General features: G+C 41.9%; 1 protein-coding gene across 2 annotated transcripts in view; it reads right to left on the reverse strand.

Annotated features, from left to right (window-relative positions):
- LOC143029163 (proteasome activator complex subunit 4-like) overlaps positions 1-14,972 on the reverse strand; it is a 200,170-nt gene that overhangs the window by 21,220 nt on the left and 163,978 nt on the right. For both annotated transcript variants that reach the window (XM_076191649.1, XM_076191648.1), the window contains 3 exons: positions 9,645-9,840; positions 9,332-9,446; positions 6,315-6,549 (listed from right to left, as the gene is read on the reverse strand). In XM_076191649.1, coding sequence (XP_076047764.1) covers positions 6,315-6,549; positions 9,332-9,446; positions 9,645-9,840 — 546 coding nt within the window. The remainder of the gene's footprint in view (positions 1-6,314; positions 6,550-9,331; positions 9,447-9,644; positions 9,841-14,972) is intronic.

Below are 14,972 nucleotides of genomic sequence, written 5' to 3' on the forward strand. Positions count from 1 at the left end.
TAGCAAATACAGTGTTTCGGAAGAAAGTCAAGCATAAGTACACATGGGAGAGGGTGGTGGAGGGAAGGGTGGTAGAGCGTTCATGGATTATGTAGTGGTAAATAGGATTATGATAGGAAGAATTAAGGATGTACATGTGCTAAGGGGTGAGGGTGGAGGAATATCAGATAATTTTTTGGTGGAAGGTAAGTTGAGAGTGGAGGATAGATGGAGAAAGAGGAAAGGGACAAAAGGTAGGGAGGTGCTTAGAGTGAACTCTTTAAAGGAAAAGAAAAAGGAGAAGGAGTACAAGAAGAAGCTGAAGGAGGAGTGGGAGGGAGTGAAGGATAGAGTAGAGCTAGGTGTGGAGGAGGAATGGGGATGGTTCAAGGAGGGAGTCACAAAGTGTGCAAAGATGGTGTGTGGAACAAGAAGGACAGGAGGAAATAAAAGAAAGGGTAGTGAATGGTGGGATGAGGAAACAAAGAAGGTTGTAGAAGAGAAGAAGCGAGCTTTCACAGATTGGTTACAAAATAGGACAAGGGAGTCATATGAGAGGTACAAAGAAAAGAAAAGAGAAGTAAAGCAAAAGGTAAAGGAGGCAAAGAGGAGAGCAGATGTGAAGTGGGGTAAGAGTATGACAGAAAATTTTGAAAGTAATAAAAACATCTTTTGGAAAGAAATTAAGAGAAGAAAAGAAGGTGAATCAAGTAGAGAAGAAAAGGTAAAAGGTGCAGATGGAGAGATGATAATGGAAGAAAAGGCAGTAAGGGGAAGATGGGCAGAATATTTTAGGGAGTTGCTAAATGTGAAGGAGGATAAGGAGGGAAAGATAGTTGCAGTGGGAAATGCTAAGAAAATGACCGTGATGAGTGAGGAAAATGGAGGAGAAATAAGGAAGGATGAAGTGAAGGCAGTTGTGAAGATGATGAAAGCAGGTAAGGCACCTGGTCTGGATGGATGCCATGCAGAATGTCTAAAAAAAGGAGGTACAGTGATGGTGGACTGGCTGGTGAGGTTATTTAATGTTTGCTGGAGAGAGGGTAGAGTGCCAGCGGACTGGAGGAGTGCCTGTATAGTTCCACTTTACAAGGGAAAAGGGGACAAGTGTGAATGTAGTAGTTTCAGAGGGATTAGTTTGCTAAGTGTAGTTGGGAAGGCTTATGGGAGGATCTTGATTGAGAGGATTAGGAGAGGAACAGAGTAATTGGTGAGGAACAGTGTGGATTTAGGACGGGTAGAGGTTGTGTAGATCAGATCTTTGTGGTAAGACAGATATGTGAGAAAGCTATAGGAAAGGGGAAGGATGTTTTTTGGGCTTTTATGGATCTGGAAAAGGCGTACAATAGGGTAGACAGAAAGGCACTGTTGGAGGTTATGCAGATATACGGGATAGGAGGAAAGCTTCTAGGAGCTGTCAAGAGTTTTTATGAGAGTAGTAGAGCTTGTGTCAGGATTAGAAATGGAGAGAGTGAGTGGTTCGAGGTAAAGGTGGCACTTCGTCAAGGATGCATTATGTCGCAGCAACACTGGACACCTAGTACTAAAAATGATATAAAGAAATTAGAAAGCATACAAAGAGCAACAACAAAGATAGCACCAACTCTCCAAATTAACATATGAACAAAGATTGTCCAAATTTGAACTACCAACTCTGGAACAAAGTTGAGAAAGAGGAGATCTACTATTTATAGAATCATGAAAGTAATGGAAATCCTAGATAGAGATGATCTATTAACCCCTTCCATACGGTGCCGCACACGTAGGCGTCATGAGGAACAAGTGGATTCGCGACGCTGCCATATCGGCGTCTTGATTATATTTATTGTAGTCGCCCCTGTGTTTTTACATTCTCCCAAATGCGCCCTGAATCCCATTCTCTGTGGTTTTCAAAATTCGCGGGTGAAAGAGAGAACGATCGATATAAGCGGCGACTATATTTTATGATGCGAATATTATTACGTGACGTCATACGGCTGGCATTGGCTGCTGCCCGCGAGATTTAAGTCCCGTACTGAAGTGGTTAAAATGGGACAATGGAAAAACAAGAGGACATAAAAAGAAACTAAAAAAGAATAATTATAGAAGAGATCTGAAAAAGAATAGCTTCACACATAGAGTGGTGGATATGTGGAATAACTTAGATAAGGAAACAGTGTGTGCAAACATACATACATACATATACCAAGGCTTTTTCCCCCTTCCAAGGGAGGTAGCCAAAAAGGGAAAGGCATAAAAACACTCCCACCCATTTCATCCCTAAATACACTCCACACCCCTCCCACCCTTCCTCTCATCTGAGCACCTCCTGGATGACGGGTCATCCCTGCACCCTGCCCACCGCCCTGGGTCAGAAGCAGTGTCGCAAGACACAGTACATCCACAGCAAGGCCGCTTCATTTAATCGGCGACCCCCCCTCTCCGTCCCCCTTTGCATATAAGGCGAGGACGGGGAGAAATCCCTTCGGGCTGCGTCAAAACTTACTCACACATACTACCCCACCCCCCACTTCCCCGCCCATTCCTCCTCATGCAGTCACAACATCATCCATATACAACCATTCTCCACTCACCTCTGTCTTCCGTCCTCTCCCTTCCTTCCTCAACAGACATTCCCCTCTTCCCCAAAGCCCCCTTCACCCCATCCATCCACCTCATCCTAGGACGTCCCCTCATGTTCACTCCCTCCACATCTGCCTTCCATACCTCTTTTACTAGTCTTTCTTCACTCATTCTTTCCATGTGTCCAAACCATCCTAATATTCTTTCATCAACCCTATCTCCCAAATCCTTTTTCACCCCTGTTCTCCTCCTCACCTCCTCATTTCTCACTCTATCTAGCCTAGTAACCCCCACCATACTTCTCAGACACCTCATCTCAAACACATTCATGGATCTGGAAAAGGCTTATGATAGGGTAGACAGAAAGGCACTGTGGGAGGTTATGCAGATTTATGGGATAGGAGGAAAGCTTTTGGGAGCTGTCAAGAGTGTGCAAACACTATTCAAAATTTTAAGAAAAAAACTTGATGCTGAAAGATACAAAGATGGGTCACCATGAGCATAGATTCCTTCCCGTATAATACTAGGTAAAATACACACACACAAAAAAAAAAAACAGAGTGTGAGGGAATAGAGAGAAAGAAATCCCCCCCCCCATGAAGGAAATAACTTTAACACAGAAGGAAATCAGCGACCAAATAAAAAACCTTGATGTCAGAAAATCGCATGGTCTTGATGGAATTGCAAATTGGATACTGAAACAATGCATAGAGGAGTTAACAGACAAAATATACAATATCATTAAATACTCACTCAAAGAAGGAAAGGTACCACAGGACTGGAAAAATACAAATATTGTACCAATATATATAGGAGGAAACAAGGAAGATCTAACAAACTACAGACCAGTCTCCCTAACAAGCACAGTAGCTAAAATATGTGAAAAAGTGATCAAAAGTAGATGGGTTAACCATCTGGAAGAAAAAACTATACTGAATCCAAATTAATTTGGATTTAGACAAGGAAGATCATGTACAACAAACCTGATCTGCTTCTATTCAAGACTATAGAAATAATACAAGAAAGGGATGGATGGGCATACTGTGCCTTTCTAGACCTACAAAAAGCATTTGATAAGAATAGAATCAATGGGTGACATCAGAGGAAAATTACTGGAATGGATGGAAGACTTCCTGACTGGGAGAAAAATGAAGGTAGTAATTAGAGACAAACACTCGAATTGGGAAGAAATGATAAGTGGTGTCCCGCAAGGCTCTGTATGGCTCCAATCACGTTTGCCATATATATAAATGACATGGATAAAGGAGTAGAGTGTTATATGAATTTCTTCACAGATGACGCAAAAATACTAAAGAAAGTAAGAACAGAGGAGGATTGTGAATCATTAGTTTGACTTAGACAAAATCTGGAAATGGAGTCAAAAGTGGGAAGTAAACTTCAATATCAAGAAGTGTAGTATAATGGAGTTTGGAAAAAGTAAAAATAGAATATAAAAAAATTATAAAATTGGTGAAGTTAAAAAAGTGAATTCAGAAAGAGATCTCAGAGTAATCAGCAAAGACATGACACCGGACAAACATATCAATAATATAGTTGGAGAAACCTTCAACCTATTAAATACGGTGCCGCACACGTAGGCGTCATGGACTTAGATCTCGGTGGCAGCAGCCAATGCCAGCCGTACGACGTGTCGTAATAATACTCGCATCATAAAATATAGTCACCGCTTATATCGATCGTTCTCTCTTCACCCGTGAATTTTGATAACCATAGAAAATGCGATTACAAAAGAATTAGAAAGAATGTCATTATGGAGGGGCGACTACAATAAATATAATCAAGACGCCGATATGGCAGCCTCGCGAATACACTCGCTCCCCATGACGCCTACATGTGCGGCACCGTATGGAAGGGGTTAAGGTCAATTAAACTGGCATTTGACTATTTGGATGAGGAAATGATTAAAAAAATATCAGTTACACTAATAAGACCAAAACTGGAGTATGCAGCAACACAATGGACACCCAGTACTAAAACGAATATAAAGAAATTAGAAAGAATACAGAGAGCAATGACTAAGTTGGCACCAACTCTCTCCAAATTAACATACTAACAAAGATTGTCCAAATTGGAATTACTAACTCTGGAACAAAGAAGAGAAAGAAGAAATCTGCTGACTATTTATAGAATCATGAAAGGAATGGAAGTCCTAGATAGGAATGATTTACTAAAATGAGACAATGGAAAAACAAGGACATGAAAACATACATACATACATACACCAAAGATTTTTCCCCCTACATGGGGGGTAGCCACAAAGAAAAAGGCATAGAAACCACTCCCACCTGTTCCATTTCCTATATATTCCACTCCCCTCCACCCTCCTCCCTCCCTCTTATCTTGGCACCTCCTGGATGACAGGTCATCCCTGCATCCTGTCCACTGCCCTGGGTCAGAAGCAGTGTCGCAAGACACAGCGCATCCACAGCAAGGCCGCTTCATAAATTCAGCAACCCCCCCCCCTCTCCGTCCCCTCATGCAGAAAAGGAGAAGACGGGGAGAAATCCCTTCGGGCTGCGTCAATTTTCTTCTCACACATACCTCCCCACCCCCCATCCCCCTACCCACTCCCCCTCATGCATCATAGCATCATCTATACACAACCCCTACCTTCTGTCCTCTCCCGTCCTTCCTCCAGACATTCCTCTCTTTTGTAATGCTCCTTTCACCCCATCCATCCATCTCATCCTAGGGCACCCCCTCATATTCACTCCTTCCACCTCTGCCTTCCATACTTCTTTTACTAATCTTTTTTCACTCATTCTTTCCATGTGTCCAAACCATCCTAATACCCTTTCATCAACCCTATCTCCCAGTTCCTTTTCCACCCCTGTTCTCCTCCTCACCTCATTTCTTACTCTATCTAGCCTAGTAACCCCTATCATACTTCTCAGACATTTCATCTCAAACACATTCAAACTCCTTCTCTCTTCCTCTCTCATGTTCCATGTTTCTGCCCCATACAATACTGTTGGTACAATCACTCCTTCATATAACCTCCTCTTAGCATCCATTCCCAGATGTCTATTTCTCATTACACTTTTCAATCCACCAAGGCATTTACTCGCTTCTCTCAATCTACATTCTACCTCCACCCCCCTCCTCCCTTTCCTGCCACATTCGCACCCAAATATCTAAAACTATCCACTTCCTCCAGTCTTTCACCCTTAATGCTCACCTCCAGCCTGCTGTCACTCTCCCCCCTTGTACATCTCATCACCTTATTTTTATCTTCAGCTTCCTTCTTTCACACACCTCAAACTCTGTCACTAACTTCCTCAATCCCTCCTCTGATCCTGCTACAATCGCAGTGTCGTCAGCAAACAACAACTGTCCTAAAGCTGTTAAGGACATGAAAAACTCAAAGAGGATAACTATAGAAGAGATTAAAAAAAGCTTCCCACATAGAGTACTGGATACCTGGAATAATTTAGATAAAGAAACAGAGTGTGCAAACACTATTCAAGATTTTAAGAAAAAACTCGATGCTGAAAGATACAAAGACGGATCACCACGAGCATAGCTCCCTTCGTGTATAATACAACTAGGTAAATACTTCCTAAGAGTAGAGATTCCTTTACCCTTTTCTGTTAATATTGTCTCTTAACAAGATTTTAATTTCTATATAATTTTGTACAAATGTTAGCTTTTGGTTTGTTATTGTGTAACAAAATTTCCATTTTACAGATATAAAATGCCTATATATTCAATAAATAACTTAATATTAGGCTCTTGCAGGCCTAAAATAATACCTTGCTTCTAGGAATGCTCCTTCTTTCTCCCTTAGAGGGTCTTCCATGAGCAGTTCCAGAAGGGGAGCTATCCGGTTGGGATCTCTGCTTTCACTTGCTGTGGCCATACATGTACCCCAATCCCCAACTGTTTCAACGGTAACCTTTGACATACCCATTTCTAAAATAGGTCTCAGTACTTTCCACAGATTAGCATGCTTTTCATAGGTCCAATGTTTGCTCCCACGAATCAATCCTGAAATCATGAATAATGGATACCTTAATATCATATTAATTTTACATTTTAGATGAACAGCACCATATAAAGTCATAGCTGGGACAGGAGAAAAAGACATTTTCCCCTTTATATCCCCATCTGGGGTACTGGCTGCATGTTATTGTGGCAAAGTAGCATGCAGTTGATACTTAGGGTCTATATGGGGCACCCTTATGGACCAGAGCCACACATCATTTTGTCTGTGATAGAGGAAGACTCTGTTCATCGAGAAATGATGAAATTTTTATTATACTGTGACTGTATGCAGGAATGTCCCTTGTGGGGCTACAGGTAGCAGGATTCTTAGATCTATCCCCCATCCTGTTTTTTGTTGCCTCATACAATTCAAGTGGGAAGACTTGGTGACAGCATTCTTTTCCCCCACCACAGGCAAAAAAAGGAAATGAATATTCAGAGAAATGGTACACGACAGTAACAAGGTGTTGGGGGACAGCATAACAGAGGGACAGTCACATACATACATGTATATACCTCCCTTGTAAGGGGGAAAAAGCCTTGGTATATGTATGTCTGTATGTGACTGTCCCTCTGTTATGCTGTCCACCAACCCCTTGTTACTGTCGTGTACCATTTCTCTGAATATTCATTTCCTTTTTTCGCCTGTGGTGGGGGAATAGAATGCTGCCACCAAGTCTTCCCACTTGAGTTGTACGAGGCAACAAAAAACGGGATGGGGGATAGAACTAAGAATCCTGCTACCTGTAGCCCCACAGGGGACATTCCTACATACATACATACACCAAGGCTTTTTCCCCCCTTACAAGAGAGGTAGCCAAAAAGGAAAAGGCATAAAATCATTGTGTTAGGATTAGAAATGGAAGAAGTGAGTGAATTGAGGTAAAGGTATGACTTCATCAGGGATGTGTTATGTTGCCCTGGCTGTTCAATTTATACATGGTTTGGGTGGTGCAAGAGGTGAATGCAAGGGTAGTGGGTCAGGGATTGAGATGTTTAAAGAAAATGGAGAAAAGTGGGAGATAAGCCCGTTGTTGTTTGCTGACGAAACTGTGCTTGTAGCAAGATCTGAGGAGGGATTGAAGAAGTTAGTGACAGAGTTTGGGAAGGTGTGCAAAAGAAGGAAGTTAAAGATAAATGTGGGCAAAAGTAAGGTAATGAGATGTACATAGGGAGAAAGTGGCAGCAGACTGGACGTGAGTATTAAGGGAGACTGGAGGAAATGGATAGTTTTATATATTTGGGTGTGGATGTGGCAGGAAAGGGAGGAGTAGGGATGGAGGTAGAATGTAGATTGAGAGAAGCAAGTAAATGCCTTGGAGGATTAAAAAGTTTAATGAGAAATAGACATTTGGGAATGGATGCTAAGAGGAGATTGTATGAAGGAGTCATTGTACTGATAGCACTGTATGGGGCAGATACATGGAACATAAGAGAGGAAGAGAGGAGTTTGAATGTGTTTGAGATGAAATGCCTGAGAAGTATGATAGGGGTTTATGCTAGAGTGAGAAATGAGGTGAGGAGGAGAATAAAAGTGGAAAGAGTTGGGAGATAGGGTCGTTGAAAGAGTTTTGGGATGGTTTGGATACATGGAAAGAATGCATCAAAAAAGATTAGTAGAGGTGTGGAAGGCAGAGGTGGAAGGAGTGAACATGAGGGGGTGTCTTAGGATGAGATGGATGGATGGGGTAAAAATGGCATTGGGAAAGAGTGGAATGTCTGTTGAGAAAGGATGGGAGAGGACAGAAGATAGGGTGAATGGATGATGCTGTGATGCATGAGGGGGAGTGGGTGAGAGATGGGGGCGAGGGAGTATGAGAAATAAATTGACGCAGTCCAAAGGGATTTCTCCCCATCTTCTTTTCTACACGAGGGGACGGAGAGGGGGTTGCCAAATTAATAAAGTGGCCTTGCCATGGATGGGCTGTGTCTTGCAACAATGCTTCTGACCCAGGGCAGTGGACAAGATGCAGGGATGACCCATCATTCAGGAGGTGCCAAGATAAGAGGGAGGGAAGAGGGTAGAGGGGAATGGAGTGTGTAGGGGATGGAATGGGTGGAAGTGGTTTCTATGCCTTTGCATCCAACCTAATTATGGATGAAAGATCTCCTATTGGCATGCTCTTCCTTTGTAATGATTTTAAACCACTTGCAAATGTAACACTGGTGTGTGACTAGGCTGGCTACCTCCCTTATAAGGGGGAAGAGCCCCTTGGCATATAGTTAGATGGCAATTGTAATATATATCTAAACTGAATTAACCCCTTCCATACGGTGCCGCACACGTAGGCGGCATGAGGAGCAATTGAATATGCAACGATGCCATATCGGCGTCTTGATTATATTTATTGTAGTCACCCCTATTTTTTAAATTCTCTCTTAATCTGCCCTGAGTCGCATTCTCTATGGTTTTCAAAATTCACAGGTGAAATAGAGAACGAGCGATATAAGTGGTGACTATATTTTATGATGCAAGTATGATTACGACACGTCGTACGGCTGGTATTGGCTGCTGCCCGCGAGATTTTGAACCGTATGGAAGGGGTTAAGTTTTCAGGCATTTGCCAAGATGTAATCTGCAGAGTACATCATGGATGCCCATAACAATACATACATGCATACATACAATTATACCAAAAGGTCTTCCCCCATTACAAAGATGAAGCTGAATCAAAGCATACATCCACTTTGCACCCATCTCACACCAATCCAAAAATTTAATTGCTGATTCTTTCATCTTAGCACTTCATGGATGAAAGGTACTATAATACTTCCATTCTATTACCTGCTATGATTTCTGTTGCACACCTCTGACTGCTCTCCTGAGAATCTGCCACTAAGCGCTCTAAATGATGCTGGAATTGTGTCAGAAACATGTCCCCAAAATTCCTAAACAGACCCTGAAATCAATAAGACCATGAGTATTAAGTGTACATCACAAAGGCTATAATGTCTGATCTACAGAGGTTGAAAATCACTACTAAACTGAATGTGTAAATTTTCATTGCTGGCAAAAATGTCACAGCAATCACCACAATACACATTAAACAGGTAGAATGAGTTCAGTAACCATCTATACAATGAAAACACTATCTCACCTTGAACATCCAAAACCTGCGAGAATCAAATTTATCTCTCCCTTTTCTCTCCTCTGCTGACAAAAATTTGATTAATTTGTCTACATTGTCCTGAGACTTGAAGAAAATATAAACTTCCCGCTCTCCTGGATCTAACTCTCCTTCCTTTCTGTCTAATGTCGGTTGCTCTGCAGAGGGTGCATATACCTTCATGGGTCTGGAACAGAAGTGGTGGAAATAAAATTCAAGATAAAAAGAATATCAAATGGGCACAATTTTTCTATAAGGAGGTATTGTTCTTGCCCTCTCTAAAGAGCTCTAAAGGGTTCATGACATTAAGGCAAATCATCTTTCCTGGCAAGATAAAGGAGGCAAAAAGGAGAGCAGATGTGAAATGGAGGAAGAGTATGACAGAAAATTTTGAAAGCAATAAAAAGATGTTTTGGAAGGAAATCAAGGGAGAGGAGGCAATTCGAGTAGAGAAGAAAAGGTAAAAGATGCAGATGGAGAGATGATAATGGATGAGACAGCAGTAAAAGGAAGATAGGCAGAGTGTTTCTGGGAGTTGTTAAATGTAAAGAAGGATAGGAAGGGAAAGGTAGTTGCAGTGGAAAGAGCTAAGAAAATGACAGTTATGAATGAGGAAAATGGAGGAGAAATAAGAAAAGATGAGTTGAAAGCAGTTATTAAGATGATGATATCAGGTAAGGCACCGGGGTGAGATGGGTGTCATGCAGTGTGTCTAAAGAAGGGAGGTACAGTGATGGTTGACTAGTTGGTGAAGTTGTTTACTATTTGTCCAAAAGAAGGTAGAGTGTAGGAGGACTGCAGGAATGACTTGGCATGGGAAAAGAGGACAAGTGTGAGTGTAGTAGTTTCAGAGGATCAGTTTGTTGAGTGTAGATGGGAAAGCTTATGGGAGGGTTTTAATTGAGAGGATTAGGAGAGGATCAGAGGGAATAATTGGTGAGGAACAGTGTGAGTTTACGACAGGTAGGGGTTATGTGGACAAAATTTTTGTGGTAAGGCAGATATGTGAGAAAGCTTTAGGAAAAGGTAAGGATGTTTTTTGGACCTTTATGGATTTGGAGAAGGCTTATGACAGGGTAGACAGGAAGACACTGTGGGAGGTATTACAGATATATGGGATAGGATGACAGCTGTTAAGAGCAGTCAAGAGTTTTATGAGAGTAGTAGACCATGTGTTAGAAATAGAGAGTGAGTAGTTTGAGGTAAAGGTGGGACTTTGCCAGGGATGTGTTAAGTTGGATGGCTGTTCAATTTATACATGGATGGGGTGGTGTGAGAGATAAATGCAAGGGTAATGGGCCAAGGATTGGAGATGGCTGAAGAAAATGCAAGAAAAATGGGAGATGAGTCAGTTGTTGTTTGTTGATGACACTATTTGTAACAGGATCAAAGGAGAGCTTATGGAAATTTGTGACAGAGTTTAGAAAGGTGTGTGAAAGAAGGAAGTTAAAGATAAATGTGGATAAAAGGTGATAAGATGTACAAGGGGAGACGATGGCAGAAAATTAGAAGTGAATATTAAGGGAGAGAGACTGGAGGAAGTGGATAGTTTTAGATACTTGGGGCGAATGTGGTGGTAAAGGGAGGAGTGGAGGTGGAGGTAGAATGTAGATTGAGAGAATAAGTAAATGCCTTGGAGGATTAAAATGTTTAATGAGAAATAGACATTTGGGAATGGATGCTAAGAGGAGATTGTATGGAGTGATTGTGCCAACAGCACTGTATAGGGCAGAAGCATGGAACATCAGAGAAGAGTTTTAAATGTGTTTGTGATGAAATGCCTGAGAATTATGGTCGAGGTTACTAGGCTGGATAGAGTGAGAAATGAGGAAGTGAGGAGGAGAATGGGGGATGGAAAAGGAGTTGGGAGACAGGGTTGGTGAAAGAGTACTGGGATGGTTTGGACACATGGAAGTAATGAAGAATAATAAAGAAATAATGAACAAAGATTAGTAAAAGAGGTGTGGAAGCCAGAGGTGGGGGGAGCAAACATGAGGGGGCAACCAAGGATGAGATACATGGATGGGGTAAAAAGGATGTGGGGAAAGAGAGGGATGTCTGGTGAGGAAGGAGGGGAGAAGACAGAAGATAAGAGGTGAGTGGAGAATGGTTGTGTATGGATGATACTGTGATGCATGAAAGGGAGTGGGTTGGGGATTGGGGGTTAGGGAGTATATGTGAATAATATTCTGAAGCAACCTGAGGGGATTTCTCTCTGTCTTCTCTGTTTCTGCATTGGGGATGGGGGGGGGGGGTTGCTCATAAAACAAAGTGACCTTGCTATGGATGTGCTGTGTCTTGCTGCACTGCTTCTGACCCAGGGCAGTGGGCAAGATGCAAGGATGACCCGTTATCCAGGAGGAGCCAAGAAAAGTGGGAGGGAGGAAGGGGTGGTGAATGGGAGTGGAGTATTTGGGGATGAAATGGGTGTGAGTGGATTTATGCCTTTGACTTTGGCTACCTCCCTTGTATGGGGGAAAAAGCCCTTGGTATATGTATGCATCTTTCCTGGCACATCATCCCTCCTTACTACAATCAAATCATTGACATACATATATATACCAATGGCTTTTCCCCCCTTACAAGGGAGGTAGCCAAAGTCAAAGACATAAATCCACCCATTTCATCCCCACATACTCCACTTCTATTCACCATCCCACCCTCCCTTTTTTCTTGGCTCCTCATGGATGATGAGTCATCCCTGGACCTCACCAACTGCCCTGGATCAGAAGCAATGCAAGACACAGCACATCCACAGCAAGGCCACTTCATTTAATCAGCGACCCCCCACCCCCCAATGTCTTTCCCTTCATGCAGAAAAAAGAGAAATCCCTTCGGGCTGCATCATATCATTCACACACACTCCCTCACCACCCCATCCCCCACCCACTCCCTTCCATATATCGCAGCAGCATCCATACACAACCATTACATACACATCCAGAGCCTGAAATTGTGGATAAAATGGAATACAAGACTCCAGTTGGGAAGAGTGACCACATACTACTTGAGCACGAACTAAAAGAGGAAATATATATGGGGAGAAATGAGAAACACAGAAAAGGAAGACTGATGTATAACAAAACGAATTTTGAGAAACTTAGAAAATTCTTTCAAAAAGTGAGTTAGGAAAAATTCTTTAATGAAGGAACACAGGTGGGAAGAGAAATGGATGATATTAAAAGAAATCTAAAATGAAGGAGTGGATAAATATGTAAAAAAAAAAAAAAAAAAAAAACAGGAAAAGGTGTCCATTAAGTGTTGGTATAACAAAAAATGTAGTAAGGCAAAAGATAGAAGAGACCAAGCCTGGAAGAGATGAAAAAAAAAACCCTGGAAAGTGGCATATATCAAACTAAGAAATGAATATGTAAAAATATGCAGAGAAGAAAAAAGAAACTATGAAAAAGACATAATAGACATATGTAAAGATCAACCCAAATTATTCTTTAGATATGTAAAATGGTAAACTACATAGAGGGAACATAGAATATACAGAAGATATAGAAATGGCTGGAATAATGAACAAACACTTCAAATATGTATTCACAAAAGAAAACATACACATTAGAACCCGAAATTGTGGATAAAATCAAATACAAGACACCAATTAGTAAAAGTGATCACATACTAGAACTAGAATTAAATGAAGAAACAAATATAGAAATTAATGAAAAACATAGAAAAGGAAGACTAATGTACAACAAAACAGATTTTGAGAAACTTAGAAAATTCTTTCAAGAAGCAAATTGGAAAAAATTTAATAATGAAGAAACAAAGGTGGAAGAGAAATGGACAATTTGGAAGGAAACCTATAATGAAGGTGTGGATAAGTATATATAAAATCCTGTATGTTGTTATAGCAAATTAGCATGCAGTTGATACTTTAGGGTCTATATGGGGGTGCCCCTACAGACCAGAGCCACACATCATTTTGTCTGTGATAGAGGAGGACTCTGCTCACAGATAAATGATGAAATTTATATTATACTGTTATTGTCCCTCTGTTATGCTGTCCCCCAAACCCTTGTTGCTGTGCAGTACCATTTCTCTGAATTTCATTTCCCTGTTTCGCCTACCCTGTGGTGGGGGGAAAAAAATGCTGGCACCAAGTATTCCCACTTGGATTGTAAGAGGCAAGAAAAACAGGACAGGGATTGGGACCAGGCATCCTTCTTCCTGTAGCCCTACTGGGGACATTCCTACATACATACATATACCAAAGGCTTTTTCCCCCTTACACAGGAGGTAGCCAAAAAGAAAAAGGCATAGAAATCACTCCCACCCATTTCATTTCCCATATATTCCACTCCCTTCCACCCTCCCTCTTATCTTGGCACCTCCTGGATGACAGGTCATCCCTGCATCCTGTCCACTGCCCTGGGTCAGAAACAGTGTCGCAAGACACAGCACATCCACAGCAAAGCCGCTTCATATATTCGGTGACCCCCCTTCTCCATCCCCTCATGCAGGAAAGGAGAGGATGGGGAGAAATCCCTTTGGGCTGCGTCAAATTTTTTCTCATACATACTTCCTCACCCCCCATCCCCCACCCACTCACCCTCATGCATTACAGCCTCATCTAAAAACAACCCTTCTCCATTCACCCCTGTCTTCTGTCCTCTCCCATCCTTCCTCTACAGACTTCCTCTCTTTTGTAAAGCCCCTTTCACCCCATCCATCCATCTCATCCTAGGACGCCACCTCATATTCACTCCTTCCACCTCTGCCTTCCACACTTCTTCTACTAATCTTTTTTCACTCATTCTTTCCATATGTCCAAACCATCCTAATATTCTTTCATCAACCCTATCTCCCAGCTCCTTTTCCACCCATGTTCTCCTCCTCACCTCATTTCTCACTCTAGCCTAGTAACCCCTATCATACTTCTCAGACATTTCATCTCAAACACATTCAAACTCCTTCTCTCTTCCTCTCTCATGTTCCATGTTTCTGCCCCGTACATTGCTGTTGGCACAATCACTCCTTCATATAACCTCCTCTTAGCATCCATTCCCAGATGTCTATTTCTCATTACACTTTTTAATCCACCAAGGCATTTACTTGCTTCTCTCAATCTACATTCTACCTCCACCCCCACTCCTCCCTTTCCTGTCACATTTGCACCCTAGTATCTGAAACTATCCACTTCCTCCAGTTTCTCACCCTTAATGCTCACTTCAAGCCTACTGTCACTCTCTCCCCTTGTACATCTCATCACCTTACTTTTGCCCATATTTATCTTCAGCTTCCTTCTTTCACACATCTTCTCAAACTCTGCCACTAACTTCCTCAATCCCTCCTCTGATCCTGCTACAA

The sequence above is a fragment of the Oratosquilla oratoria genome, chromosome 10 (assembly GCF_046742065.1).
Source record: "Oratosquilla oratoria isolate Oo_2021 chromosome 10, ASM4674206v1, whole genome shotgun sequence".
NCBI lineage: Eukaryota > Metazoa > Arthropoda > Malacostraca > Stomatopoda > Squillidae > Oratosquilla > Oratosquilla oratoria.